Source organism: Impatiens glandulifera, chromosome 1, assembly GCF_907164915.1.
Source record: "Impatiens glandulifera chromosome 1, dImpGla2.1, whole genome shotgun sequence".
In the NCBI taxonomy this organism is placed as follows: domain Eukaryota; kingdom Viridiplantae; phylum Streptophyta; class Magnoliopsida; order Ericales; family Balsaminaceae; genus Impatiens; species Impatiens glandulifera.
The window spans coordinates 105661326-105686139 of record NC_061862.1 but is presented as its reverse complement, the minus strand read 5'-3'; the positions used below and the strand labels follow the sequence as shown (position 1 = coordinate 105686139).

Here is a 24814-nt window from a genome sequence, read left to right as displayed (position 1 = left end):
CAAAAGAGATTGAAAAAATCAATTTCAAACAAACTCCAAAGCTGAAAAAAGGTCGGGATCTACTACAACCGAAATCACGAAGATTCAGTACAGTAGACCACACATCCATTGAATGAGCACTGAAATCTCATCCAACGTATAACAGCCAATCACGTTGCTTGTTGAAACGGAGGAAACCTGCGTTAGTGAAGCAATGGAACTATCAGGTTTCTCAACGCCATTAGCCAAACCGCTGACAGAACGCCCAGACGCAACAGAGCGCCGTCGGAACGCCCAAGCGTTCACATTTCAGCCTAAAATGACGTTGTTTCTACTCTGTTTGTCTTCTTCCTCGCGATGAACAACCATGATGATCGAACGAAACTTTTGATTTTTTAAAAGTGAAACTCAACTGATACTCAATTAAATCAGCTGATTCAAAGACTAAAATGATCACCCTAACATGGTGATCATTTCACTTACGAACATAGGCTTCATCATCGCCTATATCGATCAATTTGATGAAGAACAGACAAAAGCCATTAATGGCGTTTTGTCTAAAATTCGATTCACTTGATCAATCAACCGACCTAAGGAGACTATAAATATACCCTTAAGAAACCGAAGGCAATGATCACAACCCCAAGTTATCAATTCATCCAGCACAAAATATACCATTAAATATTTTAAGATTTTCTTGTAAATTTCAAAACTTTGTATAAGGTTGTAAAGCTTGGATCTAAGCATTCACGAAGCTCCTAAAAGAGTTTAGGAGTGTTCTCCAACTCACAATAAGATTTCAATCATGTTGTAATTCAATTTATTAATTTAAATTTAAATTTTTATATCTTAGTTCAACTAGTTTCATATATTGTTTGTTTGTTCAATTTCTTAATTGTAAAATGATCTTGAAATCATTTACTAAATTTTTTTTATCAAAACTAATTTGAATCAATTGATCTAAATCAAAAGTACCCAAATTTGATTTGAAAGTTTCAAAAATTTTATAATTGGGTTTCTATTCTTGAGTTATACAACAACCTAAAAACTTTTCCAATATGTTTCTAAGGATGTTAAGAGTGTATCGAGAAAATTCCAAACAATCCCGGTCATATGTGATCAAAAATTAAATTTTTTATAAAATAAAATTTTAGTTCTTGAATTGGTTACAATAAAAAGTCAATGTTCATGTTTTAGGTTCATTCGATCCTATAAGGTATAATGAATCTATTGACAAGTTCCTTACACTTCGTTGAACCTTAAAAATAAAAATAAATTTTTTTTTGCTTCAAAACTATTTGACTTAAATGAAACATCATCCCGATCGAATAATACATTGGGATGCTGTTATAAATAATCATTGAAAGTAGATGAAGCTCCACATGCCTTTGGATCGAAGGATTAGGACCCTAGTCAAAATCATCAAACATGCAGTTTGATGTTCTTGACGTCTGACCGAGGGCTCAACTTGGGTTCGATTTCCGACCGAGAAAATCGAACCCTCCCTTGGAACCGACCAAGAAACCTCACACCCAACTAAGAAAATTTTATCCTACTTGATTTACAACCAAGAAAACAAGCCCGACATTATTTTCGACCGAGAATTTCTAGCCCCGACCAAGAGATTTCTACGCCTCGACCGAGATCTTTCCGCACTCGACCGGGGATTTATCCCCTCAAACAAGAGCTCCCCGCACCTAACCGAGAGGTCTCGCATTAATACTGAGGGATTTTAGCCCATGACCGAGGATCGGCACCCTCGACTGAGAGGACCGGTCCTAGGACCTTTTTGGTTGGGATTTAAAATTTTATTTTTTAATTTGAAGTTCCAAACCATTTTCGAAAAATTTAAAAAATATGAAACAACTTCAAAATATTTTTAGAATATTTTCACAAAAGATATTTTGATAAGGGTCTGTTTGAAATTTATTTATAAACTCTAATGCCTTAAAACTAATAATTTTTCAGATACTTTCCTCAACAATAGTCGACATCAATCGCAGGTACCCACATTTAAATATTATTTTATAAATGCAAGAAAAAATGTGTATGTCTAGGAACTGAAAAATAATTGATTAAATAAAACGTAATTGTAAGCAAAAAAAATCTACACTCCAATTTATAATATTAAAATAATTATTTTGAATTATTTTTAAATAAATAAAATCAAAATAATTAACCCCATGGCCAAAAACCTATTTAAAACAAGTAATTAGGATTAATTATTGTGCTAATTAATCAAATTAATTAAGGGTTAGGGCCAAAATAAAATATAAAATAATCTGAGATAAATGTTGTATCCATAGTATCTCAAAATAATTTCAGAAAAATTAAAGAACAAAATAAATAATTTTTATAAATTGTTGTATCTATTTCATCTAAAAAGAATTATTTATTTAAATTTTAAAAATATTTAAAAATAAAATAAAATAAATTGGTAGAATATTTGCCATATTTATTTTAATATTTTGTGTATTTAAAAAAATTCAAAATTAAAACCAAAAGAGTAAAAAAAATATAATCGGGTGTAACCGAAAACAGAATGAAAAATTATAGCAGGAGCCGCGTCCATCGGATGAACGCTGGAACCGCGTAGCCAGTTATAGCCGAGGAATAGCGCGCATGCGAGACACCAAATCAGTTAACCGAGTGTTAGCCCCGTTAGCCCAGACGCTGACGGAACGCCCGATCGCTAATGGACATCAATCAGAATGTAAGGACGCACATGAAACAATGTCGTTTCATGCTACACCATCATCTTCAACACGACCACCGAAGAGATAACTCCTTTGTTAGTTCACCATTTCGACTCATTTTATTTTTACTATTTTATTTTTCATACGGTTGTTTATTTTTTTATTTCTTTAAAATAAATGTATAGTTTAAGTGTTGATTTTTTTTTTCTACTTCAAATTGAGAGGGATACTATAAAAATAATAATAATAATTTAATAAACTATTAATTAATTTTAATACTTGCAAGTTAGTTTGGTTAATTGTAGTTAATTAATTACCCAAAGGAACTCCTATATAAAGATATATAATTATTTCTAATAAACAACTTTAATAATATTGTATTTTCAATTTATATTCTTTTTCTAAATTTTTACATTTTATCAGAGCTCCAAGTTTGAAATATTTTGGAGAATTTTTTGTTGCATCTATTTATGGTCGAAATGGCTTGGAGGGCTTTATTCTATATTCTATTATTATTAAAGAAGAAGATGAATGATGATGAATAGTGATCAAAATCGATGTGAAGATCAAAAAATTGTTAAAGAATAATGAATTTACCAAGAGCATCAAATTTGGAATAATGCCACTTTCGACACTCACTAGTTTGCGAATAATAGGAAAATGAGCTTTTTGGATCAATCAAATTTTCCGATTCTTCTTTTTGATAGATATCTCTTTCTTTCTCTATTAAAAAGAGTTTGTACTACTTTTGATGGGATTGAAGAGATTAATGAAATTGACAGAGCGATTAAGAAACTTGAAGCTCTTCGGTGAGAAGAAGGGAGCAGAGATGTTCGAATTCAATAGAGTTATAGTTCTGTGTTATATTTTCGAAAATGAGAAAGAAGATTTGAGAGTAATTCTGACGAAGAGATCGTCAATGCCCTCCTCTAATTCAGGAGATGTTTCTAATCATACGACGTTGAGGGAGGCTAAGGAGGAAATCGATTTGGATCTTTCTTGTGTGAACGTGGTGGCTATTCTTGAACAAATTGTGTTGAAGAATGGTACTTTTGTAGTTCTTGTGGTGGGTATATTTTTAAACAAAAAAATGTTCGTTCTATTGTTTAATAAAGAAGTGGAAAAAACATCCTCTGTCCCCTCCCTTACTCTCTTTCTAAAACTCTATTGAGGTATTAGATTCTGGTAAAGAAGTTCTTGTTGGGTCACCTCATTTGGCAGCTGGGCCTAACAAATTAATAAAGTCCATTAGGGCATATTTAATTAAGGAAAAAAAACACAGCAGTTTTTTGGGGTTGTTTTTTTCTCTTTCTCTCTTCCAGCAGTTCTTTCTCCATTGAAGCAGCAATTCCTCCATTGAAGCAGCAGGTTCTTCTTCTGATTTCCTTTATCTCTTCTCCATTTGGTTAACCATCTTTAGTGATGATAATAATGTATGTGAATGACAAGTTAGGATGAGGTCAATTGATAACTTTTGTTAGATTACCTCTAGGCTTGTATTGAACTACATTGTATACCCATTTGATATAGTGGATAATTTAAGTGGCCGAAGTGTCCCGTGGTTTTTACCTAATTTGGGTTTTCCACGTAAAATCTTGGTGTCCTGCTCTATGTTTCTTTGATTGTCTGATTGTTTGATGCTCAATTTGATTACACAAAAAGGAAAAAGAATTGTTAGGCCTTGTTGTAGCTTGTTTATTTCTGAATTGCTAAACAGGTGCTATTATTCGATTTCTACAACAAGTGGTATCAGAGCTGAGTTCGTTTGGTGGTGATTCTTGTATAATTCAAATGGAAGAATCGTTGAGCAGTAATGGAACGATGATCAAACTCACAGCTACCAATTACACAATCTGGAAGTCACGGATGGAGGACTTATTGTGTAATTATGATTATGAAGACACTATTTTGGGTGATAAAGACAAACTAGAGGCTATGACAGATGCAGATTGGAAGAAGCTGAACAGAAAGGCAGTTGGTAAAATCAGGCAATGGGTTGACAATAGTGTGTATCAGCATGTGGCTACTGAAGTTAATGCTTATAAGGTGTGGACTATTTTGAGTGAACTATATGAGAAGAACAACACTCAAAACAGAGCATTTCTATTTAGGAAGCTTTGCTCGTTGAAATATCAAGATGGGTCTTCTATGTCTGAGCATCTAAATGCTTTTCAGGGGATTCTAAATGAGTTGGCTGCGATAGGAATGAAATTTGATGATGAGCTTCATGCTATGTGTTTGACTAAATCCCTGCCTGATAGTTGGGAAACACTTGTGGTTTCAATTACCAGTTCTGTTCCACAAGGTAAGCTCACTTTGAAAATGTTGAAAGAGAGTGTGCTGAATGAAGAGGCTAGAAGAAAAGAAAAGGGCTTCTCGACTCCAAGTCAGGTGTTCGTGACTAAGAAAAGGGGTAGAAGTAAAAGTAAAACTCCAAAGAATCGCAGTGCCAGTTCAGACAGGTCACGGGGAACATCCAGCTCGAGAAAAGAGATTACATGTTATCATTGTGGCAAGCCAGGACACAAGAAGTATCAGTGCAGATCTTTGAAGCGGGAACAAAAGGAGAATAAGCAAGATGGAAGTAGTAAGGTTGCAGATGTGGGTGGTAACGACATCGATATTGTTTACGACAATGATAGTATCAACCTTGTTTATCAAGATACACAATGGGTGGTAGACTCAGGTGCTTCTTATCATGTCACCAATCGTTGTGATATATTTGCTTCTTACACTAGTGGACAGTTTGGTTTAGTGACGTTGGGAAACCATGTTACATGTAAGATTGTTGGAAAAGGAGATGTCTGTTTGGATACTAACACTCCGTGCAAACTACTTTTAAAGAATGTTCGACATGTTCCTGATATTCAGATGAATTTGATCTCTACTGGTATTCTTGATGATGAGGGCTATCATAGTTACTTTGGTGAAGGAAAATGGAAACTCACTAAGGGGTCTTTGGTGATAGTTAAAGGAAAGAAGGTCGGTTCTCTTTATGTGACAGAGACTAAGTCTTACGGGGGAGAAGCAAATGCAGTTAATGATTGTTCAGCACAGCTTTGGCATAAGAGACTTGGTCACTTAAGTTAGAATGGCATGCAAGTTCTCTCCAAGACAATCGATCTCCAGGGCTTAAAGTCCACAGATTTGAAGACATGCACATATTGCTTAGTTGGTAAGCAACATAGAGTTTCCTTCAAAAATTTCTCTCCATCTAGAAAGCTCAATATCCTAGATATGGTTCACAAAGACATATGTTTTATGGATTCCTTGACTTTAGGTGGTGCTCATTATTACATCACTTTTATCGATGATTGCTCAAGGAAGGTGTGGGCATATTGCTTGAAGACTAAGGATCAAGCATTGGATTACTTCAAGTTGTTTCATGCTGAAGTGGAGAGAGAAACTGGAAAGAAGTTGAAATGTGTTTGTTCAGACAATAGTGGCGAATACAGAGGACCATTTGTGGAATACTGTAAAAGTCATGGGATCAAGCTTTTGAAGACTGCCAAAAACACCTCAACAGAATGGAGTTGCAGAGAGGATGAACAGGTCTATCAATGAGAGAATTTTGTGTATGTTGTCTCATGCTAAGTTGCCAAAATCCTTTTGGGGAGAGGCAATGAAGATAGTGGCTGATCTGATAAACCTTTCACCCTCAACTCCTTTAGATGGAGACATTCTAGAAAGAGTTTGGAGAGGTAAAGACGTCTCTTATGATCACTTGAGAGTTTTTGGTTGTAAAGTGTTTGTTTATGTTCCTCGAGATGAGAGAGCTAAGCTTGATAGCAAGACGAGACAATGTATATTTATTGGGTATGGCCACAGAGAATTTGGGTACCGATGTTGGGATCCGGTTAACAATAAACTCATTAGAAGCAGAGATGTGGTATTCTTTGAAGATCAGACCATTGAAGACTTTGAGAAAAAAGAAAAGCCGAAGTCTACGAAGAATGAATTGCCTGACAATGGTAGGATTCGTACACCACAATCACAACCCAATGATGTGGAAAATGCCCAAGTTGAGGTTGATGAGACTCCTTTAGTTGATGCTGAGCCAACAGAGGAAGTTGAACAAGATGATGATAGTTCTCTAGAGCCACCTGATGATCAACATATTAGAAGATCTAGTAGGCAGCGACAACTTTCTAGTAGGTATCCTCCCAACGAGTATGTGATGTTGACTGACGGGGGAGAACCAGAAACCTATCAAGAAGCACTGGCTCATGAAAACAAGAACAAGTGGTCGGTGGCAATGAAAGAAGAGATAAATTCCTTGCAAGAGAACGAGACTTATGACTTGGTGAAACTTCCGAAAGGAAAGAAGAGTTTGAAGAACAAGTGGGTATTCAAGTTGAAGCACCAAGAGAATAGCTCACAACCTCGATACAAAGCAAGACTGGTTGTGAAGGGCTTTGGACAGAAAAAGGGGATTGATTTTGAAGAGATCTTCTCACCGGTTGTGAAGACGTCATTCATCAGAGTTGTGTTAGCATTGGCTGCTAGTCAAGATTTGGAAATTAAACAACTGGATGTGAAGACTGCATTTCTCCATGGTGACTTGGAGGAATAGATCTATATAGAAAAACCCGAGGGTTTCAAAGTTAAAGGTAAAGAAGATCTTGTCTGCAGGTTGAGGAAAAGCTTGTGTGGGCTCAAGCAAGCGCCTAGACAATGGTACAGGAAATTTGACTCCTTCATGGAAGCAAATGGGTACAGTAAGACTACTTCTGATCATTGTGTTTTCATCAAGAGATACGGTGTTGATGATTATGTTATTCTTCTGCTCTATGTTGATGATATGCTGATTGTTGGACAAGATATTGCGAAAATTGAGAAGCTCAAAAGGGATTTGAACAAGTCTTTTGCGATGAAGGATTTGGGTTCAGTGAAGAAGATCCTAGGCATGGAAATCACAAGAGACAGAAAGAACAGAACACTTTGACTATCACAGGAGAAGTACATTGAGAAGGTACTTGAGAGGTTTGCAATGAAAAATACAAAACCGGTTTCAGTTCCACTTGCAGGTCATTTCAAGTTGAGTTCTAAACAATGTCCTACAAGTGAGAAAGAGAAAGATGAAATGAAGAATGTACCTTATGCCTCTGCAGTTGGTAGTCTTATGTATGCCATGGTATGTACAAGACCGGACATAGCACACGCAGTTGGTGTTGTTAGTCGGTATCTCTCCAACCCTGGAGAAGAACATTGGTTGGCTGTTGAGTGGATTCTCATATATCTTCGAGGCTCTTCGAAAGAACGTTTATGCTTCGGAAGTGATACTCCTATTTTGGAAGGCTTTACAGATTCTGATATGGCGGGTGCTGTTGATTCAAGAAAATCTGTAGGATTCTTGCTCACATGTATAGCACTTTGTGAGTCACTAAACACCACAAACCTGTCTTGTGTAATGCCTATTTCTTTCAACAATTCTTTAATCCATCTCATTTCCTTACAACATTCAGTAATGGCAATATATTCAGCTTCTGTAGTAGACAAAGCAACACATTTCTGTAGACGAGACTGCCATGATACAGCTCCTCCTCCAAAAGTAAACAAATACCCTGAAGTTGATCTCAGTGTGTCAATATCACCACTCATATCTGAATCAGAAAACCCTTCAACATGTGGCTTTCCAGTACCATAACACAAAGCGTATTTGGAGGTCCCTCGAAGATATCTCATTAGCCACTTAACCGCTTCCTAGTGTGTCTTACCAAAATTTGAAAGGAAATGACTAAGTACTCCAACCGCATGAGTTATATCCGGTCTTGTACTGACCATTGCATACATCAGACTGCCTATTGCTGAAGCATATGGAACACTGCACATTTCTTGTCTTCCCTCTTCATCCTTGGGAGACATTGTCTTGTTTATTTTTAGGTGTGTAGCCAATGGACAAGCAACTGGCTTTGCCTTGTCCATACAGAATCGTTTTAAAATCTTCTCAATATATCTCTCTTGAGACAACCATAGCCTTTTCTTCACCCGATCACGAACGACCTGCATTCCAAGAATTTGTCTTGCTTGACCCAAGTCTTTCATCTCAAAAGACTTAGCCAAATCCTTTTTCAACTTGGCAATCTTGAGCTTGTCTCTCCCAACAATTAGCATGTCATCAACATATAGGAGAAGTATAATAAAATCATTAGAAGCAAACTTTTGCACAAAGACACAATGATCTGTAGACGTCTTAATGTACTCATGGATGATCATGAACGACTCAAACTTAAGATACCACTACATTGGTGCTTGCTTCAAACCGTACAGACTTTTGACAAGTTTGCACACCTTGTTTTCCTCACCTTTCATATTATAACCTTCAGGTTGCTCCATATAAACATCTTCATCCAAATCACCATGGAGAAATGCAGTCTTGACATCAAGCTGTTCAACCTCAAGATCCATACAAGCAGCTAGACTTAACACCACCCGGATAGAAGTCATCTTCACTACCGGTGAGAAAATCTCATCATAATCGATTCCATGCCTCTGGCCAAAACCTTTGACAACTAGCCTAGCCTTGTATCTTGTCTTTCTATCATCACCTTCTTTCTTGATCTTGTACACCCATTTATTTTGTAATACTTTTATGTTTTTTGGTCTTTGAACCAGTTCATATGTGCAATTTTTCAGCAATGACTTCATCTCTTCATCCATGGCATCTATCCATTCTTCCTTATGAGCATCCTCAAGTGACTCCTTGTAACATATAGGCTCCCCACAATCAGTTAGAAGGACATACTCTGTAGTAGGGTACTTAGAACTTGATCTTTTCTCCCTAGTAGACCTCCTAAGTACCTTTGTTTGTTGATTCTGTTGATTTCCATCTTCTTGTTGAACTTCAAAATCAACCTCAACATTATCACCAAGATCAGTTTCAATATTAATATCATTTCCATGGCCTACAGCTTGACCCTGAAGAATATCATCATCACTATCTGAGTCTGAAGCTACATGTGGCCTTGTCTCCTCAACATCATGAGACAGCTCAAGACCAGAAAGATCACGTATGTATGCATCAAGTTTTTCACCATCTTCAAAATTCTCAATAGTCTGATCTTCAAGGAATACCACATCTCGGCTTCTCAAAACCTTCTTGTCAATTGAGTCATAACACCTATATCCCCACTTTTCATCACCATACCCCAAAAATATGCATTGTCTAGTTTTTGCATCTAGCTTAGACCTTTCATCTTTTGGAACATGCACAAAATCTCTGCAACCAAAAACACGTAAATAGTCATAATTAACATCTTTACCTGATCAGACGCTTTTTGCACACTTATTATTTAATGGCTTGGAGGGAGAACGGTTGATCACATACACTGCAGTGCTCATGGCTTCAGCCCAAAAATTCTTAGCCAACCTGGTATGGGAGAGCATACTCCTCATCCGTTCCAACATTGTTCTGTTCATCCTCTCTGCCACACCATTTTTTTGTGGAGTCTTGGGCACAGTCTGTTCATGTCGAATACCCTGCTCTTTGCAATAATCATCAAATGAGCCTATGTACTCTCCCCCGTTATCTGAGCGCACCCTCATCAGTTTTCTTCTTGTCTCTCTTTCAACCAGCTTGTGAAAGACCTCAAACCTTGTTGCAACCTCATCCTTGGACTTTATAGCATAAGCCCAAACCTTTCTAGATGCATCGTCTATGAAGGTTATAAAATAGGAAGCACCGCCTATGGATTTAATCTTCATAGGACCACAAACATCTGTATGGACCAGTTCAAGGACATTCTTTTTCAGATTAACTTTTGACTTACTTAAGGAGACTCTGTTCTGCTTACCCTTCAAGGAATGCTCACAGTTTTCAAGATGAGCATCCTTGAGATTCAGCAACTCATTCCTCTTGATCAAAACATTCAGCCCCTTTTCACTAATGTGACATAGTCTCTTGTGCCACAACTCAGAGGATGACTCCATCAAAACAGAATATACTGCATCATAGACAATTTTGAAATTTGTCTTATATAAGGAACAACATTTATTACCCCGTGCAACAACCAATGAACCCTTGCTTAGCTTCCATGCTCCACCACTGAAAACATTATGGTAGCCTCCATCATCGAGCTTACCTGCTGAAATCAAATTCATTCTCAAATCAGGAACATGTCTTACATCTCTCAATGTCAGGAAACAACCCATGTTTGTCTCAATTCTAACATCACCCAGACCAACTATCTTGGACACACCACTGTTACCCATGTGAACCTCACCATAATCACCATCTTTGTAGGACTAAAGTAACCTTTGTGTGGAGTAATATGGAATGAGGCACCTGTGTCAACAATCCATGCTGTTTCATTTGAAGATGTGCTAAGACAAGAGTCTTTACAGTTATAAGCATATGTCAGTTCACTATATGAAGCATAAACAGATGTATCTGCACTATGTTCTTTCTTTTCTCTAGGCTTCACTATACCCTTCGCTTTATCATTTTTAAATTTCCAGCACTCGTTTTTCCAGTGACCCATTTTGCCACAGTAATGGCAAGAACCATCCTTCTTTGGAGCTCTAGACTTGCTTCTAGACTTTCCCCTGCTCGAACCACTTCAATTATCCTTTGATCTTCCTCTATCATCCACCAACATATCAGACTTAGAGGGTTTATCCCCCTTTCGATTCTCCTCATCAAGTAAGAAACTGGTGACAAACGCCATATTGACTTTACCATTTGGTGCTGAGTTGCTAAGAGTGATAATAAGTGTCTTCCAACTTGCAGGCAAAGATCCAAGGACTAAAAGTGCTTGCACCTCATCATCAAAGTTTATCTTCATACTACTCAACTGATTCAAAATATTTTGAAATTCATTCAAGTGCTCAACAATTGATTTATTATCAATGTACTTCAGATTCACCAGCCTTCGTACCAGTGCTGCTTTATTCCCTGCTAACCTCCCAGCATAGAGAGCTTCAAGTTTGCTCCACACACCATACGCCGTAGTCTCATTCTCAACATGGTGCACAACATTTACACCAACCCAAGAACGAATAAAGCTGCAGGCCTTTCTATCTGTCTTTTTCCAATCAGCCTCTTTTGTTGTCTCAGGTCTAACACCCTCATTTTCAATTGCTTCATTCATATCATATGAAACTAACAGATCATTAATCATCAGTTTCCATTGCCTGTAGTTTGTACCATTCAGACTCGCCATATCAGGTCTAGATTTCCTCATTATTACTGTCTTAACAACTGACAAAAACCCCAGTAAAGAAACAGTTGATCTCTTCTATGCATTTCACCAAATAACCAGCAGAGCACTCTGCTCCAATGTTAAAACAGATAACCAATCAATACTGCTCTAATACCACTGTTGGGTTTTGCAACAGTAAAACTATGGATCTTCTTCAAAATCAAACCTGTAACAAATCAGTTTCCAAATCGTCTATGACGACAAACAGATTACGAAGACTGAAATAGCACAAAGCAATAAACGACAACACAATATACGTGGTTTGGTCAAAATCGACTTACGTCCACGGAAGGGATAAGTTTCACTAAATCAAACAAATGTCAATAGTAGAAACTTACATGCCCTCTTCTCAAATGAAAGAAGTGATTATACTAGGAATGATTGGACTACTCCACAATCAAAAGCTCCCCCAATCTTTCTCTCTAGATCAGCCAAAGAACAAGAAGAAGAAGGAAACTAAAAAACCATAGATCTGTAATTCACTCTCTCTCAACTTTTCTCTGTTATGAGAAAAATACCCAAAAAAATATTTATATTCTAACATGTTTTCATAAAAGAAAACCCTGACCCGCTTACCTGGAATTTAAAAAAACCCGCCCGCAATGGCAAGGAACAACTCAACAATTCTCCCCCTTCCGAGCCATGGGAGAATGTTGCTATAAAATTGCGACATAAGTCATAGAAGAAAGGTCTAGGAAGTAGTTTAATTAAGTTGTCAACTACTTTACTTTAAGACGGAATGTATTGCATGGAGATAGTATGATCTTCCAGTTTTTCGATGATAAAATGACGATTGATCTTAATATGTTTTGTTCTGTCATGAAGATTTGGGTTTATTGACATTGTCAAAGTAGCTTGATTGTCACACAACATGTAGATGGGGCCATGTGAGTTTATCTTGAGATATGCGAATAATCTTTTAATCCACCATCCTTCACACACTTCATAAGCTAATGAGCGCAATTCATCATTAATGTTGATGCGAGCCACAACCGATTGTTTCTTGCTACGCCAAGTAACAAGATTTCCCCAGACGTAGGTACACATACATGAAGCTGATCTCTTGTCTGAAATGGATCCTGCCCAATCAGCATCGATGAAGACTGTTATATATAGACTAAAGTTCTTCTTGAAAAATAAACCAGTTTCTGGGAAATTTTGAGATAACGAATGATTCTCATGATTGCATCCATGTGAGTGGTTGATGAGTTGTTCATAAATCAGCTTACCATGCTTACCGCGAATCCTATGTCAGGTCGCATATGTCTAAGATATATGAGCTTCCCAACTAGATGTTGATATCGCCCTTTATCTACTAGTGCTTTAGAATTTCAAACACCCCATTTTACGTTTGGATCCATTGGAACATCCACTAGTTTGCCGCCAGCATTCTAGTTTCTTTAAATAAGTCTAGGGTATACTTCACTTGGGTTACTAAGATTCTAGTGGTGGAGCGTGCCACCTCCATCCTAAGGAAGTACTTAAGAACTCCTAGGTCCTGGACTTTAAACTCATATGGTAGAAGTATCCTGAGCTTCTAAATTTCATCAATGTCATTTTTATTGAGCATTATGTCATCCACATAAACACTCAAAATTTTTTATTTTTAATATAATTATTATTTATATTATATAAATATAATTTATATAAAACAAATTTTAATTTTAGTTTAAATTTTAAATATATATATCTTATAATATTATTTACTCTTATTTATTTTTTAAATAATTTGAATTTATAATCAAACTTATATTTATCTTTAATTCATAAACACACTTTTACATCAAACTTATTAAAATTGTATTTTTTTCTATTTAATCAAATAATATAAAATTTTATTATTTTTCATTAAATTTAAATTTTAATTAAACTTATTAAATTATATTTATTTACATAGACATTTTTTATTTTAATAAAATATAATTTGAAATTTTAAAAGGAATAAAACTGTATTTTTTATTTTCCTATTTTTTAAGTTAAAAGTATTTTTAAAATTTAAATCCATTATTAACTTTTCAAATTATTTTTTTTATCACTTTTCTCCTTAATCAATTCTAATTTAAATATTTTTAAAATTTACAATAAATTTTATATACTTTTATTTAATCAAATTTAATTTATAATAACAGAATTATAATTATTTTTATATAAATATAATTTCTCATAATGTTTTATGAATAGAGTGTGATTTGCATGGATTTGTAAGAAACTATGAGATGTAAGAACACACAAGAACTTTCCAAACCAAGCACATGGGGATTGTTTTAATCCGTATAGAGACTTCTTAAGTTTGCAAACCTTACTAGTGTTGGTTTTTGAACCGAATCCAGGTGGTACATCTATGTACACTTCTTCCTCAAGGTCTCCATTCAAAAATGCATTCTTTATGTCTAGTTTGTGCAATGTCTGATCAATATTTTCTACAAGAGACAAGAGTATGCACATAATGTTCATTTTAGCAACGGGCATGAAAGTCTCTCCATGATCAACTACATAGGCATGTTTAAATCATTTAACCACTAAACATGCCTTGAATCTCTCCACTAAACCATCGAGGTTGTATTTAACACTGAACATTTATCTACACCTCACTATTTTCTTCCTTAGAGGAAGTTTCACCATCTCCCATGTTCCATTTTTCTCGAGAGCTTGGATCTCATTACAAATAATTTCCTTTCAATCCGGGGTTATAAGAGCCTCGCTAATACTTTTAAGAATTTGTATCTGGTTTGTCTTGGTAACGAAGGCTCGATAAAAGTTGGAGAGCTTTCCATAATACACCTAGTATTCCATGCGATACGGTTCATAATGTCTTGATGACTTTCTTAATGTAATAAGAATATCATTATCAGTAATTTCAGGAGCAATATTGGGAGATTGTATGATGTTACTTGCATCAATCGAGTTAGGACCTATACTGGAGGGTTCTTCTTGGATGTGTGACATGGATGTAGTGTTTTCTAATGGTGTAAGAGTTGGTGTATGGGTGGTGAAGTCGGATGCCTCTATGTTAGGTTGGTTTTGGGTGTGAATGTCAATGCCCTTTGTTTGGTTCCATGATTGACAACATTCTTGTATTGACTCCCTTAAATAACAGTAGAGTAGAATAAAAATGTCTCATAAAAGGTTACATACTTGGAAACAAAGACCTTCATAAGCCGGGGAGAGTAGCATTTTAATCCCTTTGGAAGCTGAGTACCCTAAAAAAATGTATTTTATAGATTTTAGATCTAATTTATTTTGATCATAGAGGTGGAAAAAGATGAACAACCAAATATTTGCAGATTTAAATCACAAATGAGGTGTGTAGTGGGATACTCGAGTTGTAGGCCTTGACATGGAGTTTTGAACGAGAGAACTCGAGACGACATTCAATTGATGAGAAAGGTGGCGGTGAGGATGGACTCCCCATAAAATTGTTAAGGGACGTTGGAAGCAAACATTATGGACCTAGCAACCTCAAGTAAATATCTATTTTTTCTCTCAATGCCACTTTGTTGAGGTGTTTTCACACAAGAAATAATATGAATAATACAGTGAGAGTTAAAATAATCACCAAGTTGGTTGTTAAAACACTCTCCTACATTATCTAAATGAAACACTTGAATTTTAAATTTAAATTGGTTTTTTATCATTATGAAAATACTTAAAAATTTGGTTAGTTTCTTATTTTCCATCATTAGAAAAACCCAACTTAAGCGTGTGTGGTCATCAATAAACGACAAGAACTATTTAGCACCATTGATGTTTGACACCCTAGAGGCTCTCCATATGTCACTATGGATTATGGAAAAGGATAAGATACTTGTAAGATTTTGAAGAACAATGACTACAAGTATGTTTAGATATTTGATCACACTAAAAAGAGCTCACATCTTTATTCTTAAACAACTTGGGAAACAACCGTCTAAGATATAAAAAATTTGGATGACCTAAACGATAGTGTTTTAAATTATTACACTATCGTTATTTGAATGGAAACAATAATGCTTACTCGGGAGGCAACAAGGAACAAGGTGGGAAAGAAGGAGGTGATTTTTGACTAAAAAAGGTAAAGACCCTGTGGATCTTAGCACGTCCTCCTCGATTCTAGGTCCTGAAAACAACAAAATTGAGCATTGAACACAGTTAGGCACTCCATATCCGTATTAATTTTTTGCATAGAAAGTAGATTACAAGAGAGTTGTGGGATATAAAAAATGTGTTAGGATCGAGATCGCCCTTGGAGGACTGGGGTTTTGGTTTCTAAGGATTAACCGCTTACACAACACACGCTCTAATTGGTGATAGTCCGGTTAGAGACTACAATCGTTCTCAACACTACGCAAACTGTCACAGACTATTGAACCGGGTTCAAGGGCGAAAATGTCTGTTTCAGCTTGAAGCAACACACACGACTTTGGATGATGTTTATAAGGGATCGGTTAGATAGAATTGATAGGCCGATTTGGTTAAGTATTATGTTTCGATTAGTAGTTCGGTTTTTGAGTAGGTAAGCAGGAAATAAGGAAAAGACACAAGACAAGATTTTTATGGATGTTCGGAGCAAACTCTCCTACGTCACTCCTTCTTCTCAGATTATGAGAAGGATCTCCACTAAATTGAATGTTACAACACTCACACAATGCCGGACGAACCTTAATTGCTACTCGCCGGTTACACCACTTCACTTTGATGTAATACAATAACTCAATACAACAACAACGCTTTTAGTAGTTTAAATAACTGTTTTGGATCGCGCGTGAGATTTCTTTCTCTCTCTTAAAATGTTCAGAACCGTATTAAATGAAGTCCCTTCGTCTTCCTTTTATAGTGAATAATGTCCTAACGGTCATTTTCTTCTCTCTTCGTAGAACTGGTCATTTTGAAACCACGCCGGTTCAGAGATGTTGCGTGCACGTTTCATCTTTCTGATACTTGGCAAGCATGCATCCACCGGTCAGGTTCTGATGACGTGAGCGGCTTGCAGTTGTGGACACATGGCATAAATGCACGTTCTGGCTGTCTGATTCAGATCTTGCTTCGGATCTTGGATAAGCAGATCATCATTGTTTTTATAACATGCTTCTGATCCGGATCTTATCTTCTTGCATTTTCCCAAGAAGCATCTCGTTCGTCATATTACGTCATTGTGCAATTCATAGTTTCCGGTTGATCTTTTCGTAGTATGATCCGGCTGGGATTTGATAGTTTTCTTGCTAGCCGGTCTGGTTGAGAAGTTGAAGCTGGTTCCTCTTGATCATGACTTGATCATTTAGAGCCGAATTACTTTGGTATATTCTCTAGCCGGTTTATGCGGTTTGATCTATTCCTGTACATGAAGATTTAGATTAATTAAGTTTTCTGGTCAGTTAAAATTAACCTATTTAATTTTTCTAACAAAACGCATGTGAGCTTCAAGTCCGCTGAAAGAACAATAGTCAATGTGCCTATTATAGTCTCTTGTGAGCCATCTACAATGATGTTTGAGATTTTATGTGTTATGAGGCACTAGTCGATAATCCATGAATGAGAGAGATCTATAGTGATATAGTGATATGAAGAGCTTATGAAGTATTTGTCATGGTTGAGGAGATCTAGGAAGGGATTGGATTCTTCGGGTTCTTGTTGAACACATTATAGAGGACATCCATATGTTCTTTGGTGAAGGGAGTGAGATCAAATGTTGCAACCACGTGCCCTTGATGATCTTGAGTAGATTGAGAATTAACTAGAAGAAGTTGGGTTCGTGATCACGGACTAAGACTATTGTAGATAGTTGTGACCAATGAGTTTCTAGTTCTTGATCAGCTGACGATTGATGGCATTGGAGGGGTGTGAATGAGATGTTTTTATTGTTGAGTCAAGGATTTAAGACTTTCTATGATACCATGTGTAAATCTTTAGAAATAGTATAAGAAAAAGTGATTTCTTGTGTATATTTACATTAAAATTAACTCCATATTTATAGGAGTAATATTAACACAAAGTAATACTAACCATCATGATTCTAAGAGAAGACAAAACACACATAAAAGCATGTGATTATTAATTGTGATGATACACATTCCAACACTCTCCTCAAGCTGACGATACATATTCCAACACATGTAAGTAGAAGGGAATTAAGAATCCCAACTATAAGGAAAAATGGAACGCATCCATGATTGAGAACCCAAATTTCAAGAATGACTTAGATCTCTATGTTTTCCCAAAATTGAGTCATAATGGAATTGAACTATGGCATGTGAAATCTGTAAACCTCTTTGATAATGTCCTAGCCTTGGATAATCCTGAATATGCAATGTAGATGACGGAAGAAAAACATAAGGATGCAGAAAAGTTCGCATTTGAAGAGACAAAGAAGGAAGATGAGGATTCAGCTGATTCAGTTGATGGAAGTATGAGGTATCATTGATGAAAGAAAAAAATGTTAAATTGGCTTATGTGAAAAAGGAGTGTGGATGCTAGGACGGCTTGTCAATCAAAATGAGATTTTGATAATTTTCACGCAGTAAAGTAAAATTCCCTTACAATTGCTAAAAGGGTTTGTTGACATGATTCATCAATATAAAAAAGAATGTTAAATTGACTTTCTTTGAAAAAACTAAAGATGTTAAAAGTTGAAAGCTAGCTTCTAATTAAGAAAAGACCATTCACGATGATTGTTTGGATGGACTAATGAAAATTGAACTATCTATATCGGGTAGTTCAAAATAAATGGAGTTGGCTGAATTTAAAAGTGTTTCTAAACAATTCTTGAGTTATCCCTTTTCAAATAAGTCCAAATATGAAATTGTTTTATATTTTATAATAAATATAACCATATAACGTTTTAATTATTATTAAAAAAAAAGGTTAATCTTGTTAAGTTGAGGTGTATAGTTATAAATAAAGATAAAAATTAGTTACTAAAGATGTTTTAAATTAAAACGAGGTAACGAACAAGTGATAATATTGATCGCCATGTAAATATCAGGTTTGAAAATGTTTAAATTTGAAATTAAAATAATAGATTTGAGAATTATAAAAATATATTAATTTTATTTCCATTAAAAATTTAATTTTTAATCTTAAATATTCTAAATATAATTAAATTATATTCTCGAACTTTTAATTTAAAAATAAATGATATATAGAGAAATTTAGGAGAGTAAATGACGGTGACGCACAACAATTAGTGATTATGTGAAAAAATAATTAAGTTTATCTCTTCTCTCTCAAAAATAATAAAATTTATGTTCTTTCTTTTTCACCTGACCAATAACTTGATATATCATGTCACATTATTTTTTTCACCTAACTAATGACGTCACGTTATTCATTTTTCGTTTTTTATCAGTTTTTTCTAAAAAAAAATTAAGTGAAAAAAATATGAGATTAGTGATGATTTTGAGAATGTAATGAATTTTTGATAAAAAAAAAAACTTAAAGAATATTATAAATATAAATAAAATAAATAATAATAATAATTTAAAATAAATAATTTTTTAATATTTTATTTAATGAATTAAATAATGTAATTAATGAAAATACATTAAAAATAATGTTTGATTTTTATGGAATTATTTAAACAATCCATACTGAGCCTTCAAATCCAAAAAAAAAAACAATATATTTTTTTCAAGTTTTTATTTAAAATAATGTAATAATATTATTCAAATATCCATGTGCAGATCACATAAAGTTCAATCAACAACATATCATTAGCCATGATTTACTCAATATCTTGAACAGATATAAAATCTGTTTCTACATCAAATATTTCCTGTCGAAACTCATGATTCAGATTCAAATCTCCAACAATTTTCAACGGATTTGTATTTGGAGGAATCAACGAAGATCTACAAAGAGGACAAGTAATATGACCTTCATCTAACCACCTGTCCAAACAATCTCTATGAAAAACATGCTTACAATTCACCATCTCTCTAATCTCATCCCTCTTCTCAATCCGCTCCCAACAAACTACGCATCCTCTATTCACTTCTTCTTCTTCGATCTCGTTCTTCACCAGAAATTCTCCGTACTCCATCACTGCTAATCTCCATTTGATCGACGCTATAACAGCTTTAATCGGAATTGAAACTAGACAAGACGACGTACCATGCATCATAAGGATATGGCTAGCCCCGGATACGCCTCCGCTGACTGAACCGGCAAATTCATTGTATTGGATTTCGCCGGAATAGTAATCGATCGAGGCAGTAGATCGTAGTTGTAAGAAAGGTATTTTATGAAGAATCGCCATGATTTTGAGCTTCAATTCTTCAACCATGGCCAGAAATAAGCCGATTGCTATGCTTAGAAGGGCTTTCAGCACGAATTTGGCTGTTACAACCTTAGCCATTTTCAGATATTCTAAGAGATGTAGGAAGAACATGAACATGTATATATAATGTCTTTCAGACCAAAAGTGATCTCTGGTCAAAATAAATAAATTATTTATATGTCTTAGGGCTAGTTTGATTAACTTATTAGTTCCAATTGTAGTTATTGATAATTCTTTTTTGCTTTTCAATCTTTCTAACAAACTTTTATAATTTTATACCTCTATTAATTTGAATTTTATATTTAAATAAAGGGTAAATTAATTTAGAACGTGATTAAATAAAACAGTTGTCATATCCGGTTTTTCTTTCTTTTTTGGTCAAACATGTAAAGTATTGCTTGGAATCCACTTTTAATGGGTTATCAATTACATTTCTATTTGGCTATCTATATCTAATTGTATCATAGATTTCTTAATGAAAATTATGTATAAAAAAAAATGAAATTTTGTTATTTTTTTTTATCCAAATATATTCTGCAGGTGGCTAACAATAGCATGATCTTACCTGAAGCGGTCCAGATACAAATTGTTAATATAGTTGGTCATATATACTCAATCAATGTAGAGTTTTCATATTAATCCAACATAATATCATTTAAAAAAAATATAATTATATTTTTTTTGGACATATTTTAGATATATTTTACTTTTCTTATCTTTTTTTTTTTACTTTTATTATTTCACTCCATTTTGATTGCCTTATATTTATTTATGGAATAATGGTAGTACACAGAATTGTTTTTTTAAAATATACATCATTTATATGAGATAATATTTTATATGACATTAAATCTTTCAAATGAATGCCTTTTTACGTGTTTCTCATCCTTTCCTTTCGACATGGGTGAGTGAACAATTATTGTTTAATATGACATTTTTTAGCGTGGTTTATCAACCATCGGCTAAAGATATTTTTCATTGCAGTTCTAATTATATGGTAGAGTTTTCTAACACGGTTTCATTAATTCGTTTGGCATGTCCTGTTTAATCAATGATCATTACAAAATTCAAATTAATTCGTTTTAAGAGTCCTTCAAACAATTGCATAGTATTTAGATCTTCTCTATTGAAATTTTTATTTTATAATTTATTTATATAACTAACCGGATTTTTGTACGTTCACAAGGTTAAAAGTATAAACAAAATATTACAATTATCATATATTATTACTGTATAAAACTCACTTTCGCCTTTTAGTTACTAATTGAATATCACTTTCGAGCATTCATATTTCTGACTTTTCTCCTTATTTCGACCAATTAACAATCTCATTCACATAAACTATCATTGTCTCTTATTCTCAATTCACCTCTCATTACTAATATTTAATATTGTGATTCCTCATTTTGGTCAACCAACCATCTCATTCACATATTTATCTTATTATTCCTCATTTATCTTATCATTTTGGTCAACCAACAATCTCATTCACAACATTCTTTCATCACTATAATTATATAATAAAATATATAATTGTTTAATTATATATAATAAATTATAAAAGTATAATATATATATATATAATTAAAATAAATAATAAAAATATCTTTTTATTTTTGGTTTAGTTTTTGAGTTAAAATCCCAACTCGATAATCAAATCGAAACCCTTATTTGAATTCAAATTAGTTTAAAATTCAATTCGAAAACCGAAAATGAAATTCGAATTTGGCAAATTCGACTCGAGTCGAATATTCGGTTCAGACCAAATATTGAACACTCTTATTAAAGACATTTTATCCACTTACCGATTTCTTACCATCTCACTTCAGTCAACAAACATATCCCTTGTTCAAAATATTTGGTAGAAAATTTTTCAACACGATTTTATTGGTTCGTTCGACTTGTCCTATTTAATCAACCATCGTTATAAAACTGAAATTAATTTGTTTTAAGAGTTACCTTCAAACAATTGCATGATATTTGGATATTCTCCATTGAGATTTTTAGTTTTATAAATTATTTATATAACTAGCGAGATTTATGTGCATTTGTACGGTTAAAGATATAAATAAAATATCACAATTATTTAACATATTATTATCACCAACCAACTCCTCATTTACCGATCTCTTATCATTTCATTTTGACCGACCAAACATATCCCTTATTCTATAATATTTCATTTTGAGCATTATGCACACTCTTAGTTACTAATTTGAACTTTGGGCATCCATATTACCAGCCTCTCCTGACTTTGGCCAACATCTCCTCCTTTAACGATTTATTACCATCTCACTTTAACCAACCAAACATTTCCAAGCTTTGTCCCCAAACGATCTACATTTTGAGCATTTTGCACTCTTTAGTTACTAATTACATAAGATAAGTTCGAGAATTCGTATTACTGTCTTTTCTTACTTCGACTAACCAACAATCTCATTCACATATTTAACTTAGCATATTATCACTCAACCCTCTCCTCCTTGTAGGCATTTTATCATTTCAATTTGACCCACTAAACTATTATTTCAAACATTTTGCACCCAACCATCTCATCATATTATATATTTTTTTATCCACTTATCAACCTCTTTACCATTTTATTTATACCAACAAATATATCATTTGTTTCTTAATCGAACTATTATTTCGAGCATTTTGAACTTCAACTATCTCATCATTTCAAATCTCCTCAATTGTACTATTATTTTGAACATATTGCACTCCAACCATCTCATCATTACAAAAAACTTTACCTACATTTTGGCCGACCAACCATCTTCATTCACATATTTATCCATCGTTAGTCTTTTATATAGAATTTTATAATTATTTAAAATTTGCACATCGCAAAATTCGAACCCTTAGTTTTCATTATGCATTATGAATACTTAATCATTAAACTATTTAAGATTGTTGATTTATTTTTATAATTTTATGTATGAATATATAATTGATATGATTAATAATTAAAATTATACTACTCAACTCATATTTAAAAAATAAAAAATCTTTTATCTTCAATACTCAATCCTTTTCACTTTCATATATTTTTTATTCATTAACTTTACTTTAACTTTAATATGCACATAAACTTCACATAAAGTCACAAATCATACTATCTATAAAATACAAATAACAAATATATATTGACTACCTCATTTCAATTAACTAACTATCTTATTTTGTGAACATCATTATTAATAACTTACTCTCATATATCTCGTGACCTCACTCCTAAATTACTTAATATTATTAATTTATATTTAAAAGTTTGTGTATAAATATATATAAATCATATTACTAACCATTCAAAATAAACTATTTAACTCATATTAAAAAAAACCTCATCCTCTAAAATAAATAAAAAAACAATTATTAATTAAATCATTGTATTATTTTATATTTAATTAATTAATTTAATTATATATATATATATATATATTGTATTATAATTATATTAATTATATATATATATATATATACTGAATAAGAATTAATTCATTATTAAAACAAAATAATACAAAATTTAACTTAAATAAATAGTTATTACCGGTTTTTATTTTTGAATAATAATAGTACTAAATATTTTAATTTCATACTATAATCTTATTCGGCTAAGCTCTTTTTTTTTTTTAATTTAGAATTTTTTTATCTATGTTTAAAATTGTGGCCATTAACAATTTTGAATTCAACAAATGAATTTCCTTTTTTTTTATTGGTAGATATGAACACAAAAGTCACGTCTATATAATTGCGCACCATACAACTTAACATTAATTTTTATAAGTTAGAAAAATACTAAAATAAATTAAACATCAAAATAGAAAAATCCAAAAAAATAAATAGGAAAAGTTCAAAGATCTACATCAAAAGAGTTTATCAACTTGTACCAAAAGGTAAGGTACCAGAAGGTAAGGTCAACTAGGCAACCGCTTTAGAGCCACACCCGATTACCCTATAACAAAAAATGTATCATTCCAATGTACTATTATAAATTATATTACAATATTTAACCAACTAAACTAAATTATTACTTTTTTAAAATTATAATACAAAATAATTATATATTTTCAATATGACATAAAAATAATAATAATTAAATAAAAAATAAGAATATTATTTTGTTTTCGCATAGAACACTCTAAACTTGGGAGCTGACCATTCTTGTACCTCAACTCTATTAGCGGATATAACATTTGCATGATTGAAACATACTCTTCATCGATTATATTTTACAGTTTTGAAATTAAGCTAATTTTATTAATGAATAAAAATAAGATTGTGAATAAATAAAATCAAATAAAATTTGCACAAATTTAAATGTGAATTAGAAAATTAAAGCATAATGTTATGATAAACATTTAACTTTAATTGGTCTATTGGTTAAACGTATGAACTCTTCAATTATATAGTATTGAATGTGATGATAACTAGTCTTGGATTAATTAATTATTGACAAATTAATAACGTTTGGATGGTTTAGAATAGGTGTATCTTAATTAGCAATATTCTCAATGATTTCTCTTGACAATTGATCTCATCATATTCTTAATTTCTAGTAACTTAAAATCATAATTCTTATCATCAAATGTTAATCTTCTCCTATGTATGTCTATCACTCACTCGTTTGAGGTCTTGTTATAATCTTAAACAAACTCAGGTAGGGTTCAAAAGTTCTCAACACC

The 24814-nt window shown here is 33.3% G+C and overlaps 2 protein-coding genes across 2 annotated transcripts; one reads left to right on the top strand and one right to left on the bottom strand.

Annotated features, from left to right (window-relative positions):
* Window positions 1-3444: 3444 nt before the first annotated feature.
* On the top strand, window positions 3445-18272 carry LOC124939354 (nudix hydrolase 11-like). The gene is made up of 2 exons (XM_047479836.1): window positions 3445-3741; window positions 18165-18272. The coding sequence occupies exons 1-2, from the start codon at window positions 3445-3447 to the stop codon at window positions 18270-18272; spliced, it is 405 nt and encodes a 134-aa protein (XP_047335792.1).
* A 1297-nt stretch (window positions 18273-19569) lies between these two features.
* On the bottom strand, window positions 19570-20190 carry LOC124924134 (E3 ubiquitin protein ligase RIN3-like). Its single transcript, XM_047464242.1, has one exon. The coding sequence runs from the start codon at window positions 20130-20132 to the stop codon at window positions 19572-19574; it is 561 nt and encodes a 186-aa protein (XP_047320198.1). The 5' UTR covers window positions 20133-20190; the 3' UTR covers window positions 19570-19571.
* Between the last annotated feature and the right edge of the window lie 4624 nt (window positions 20191-24814).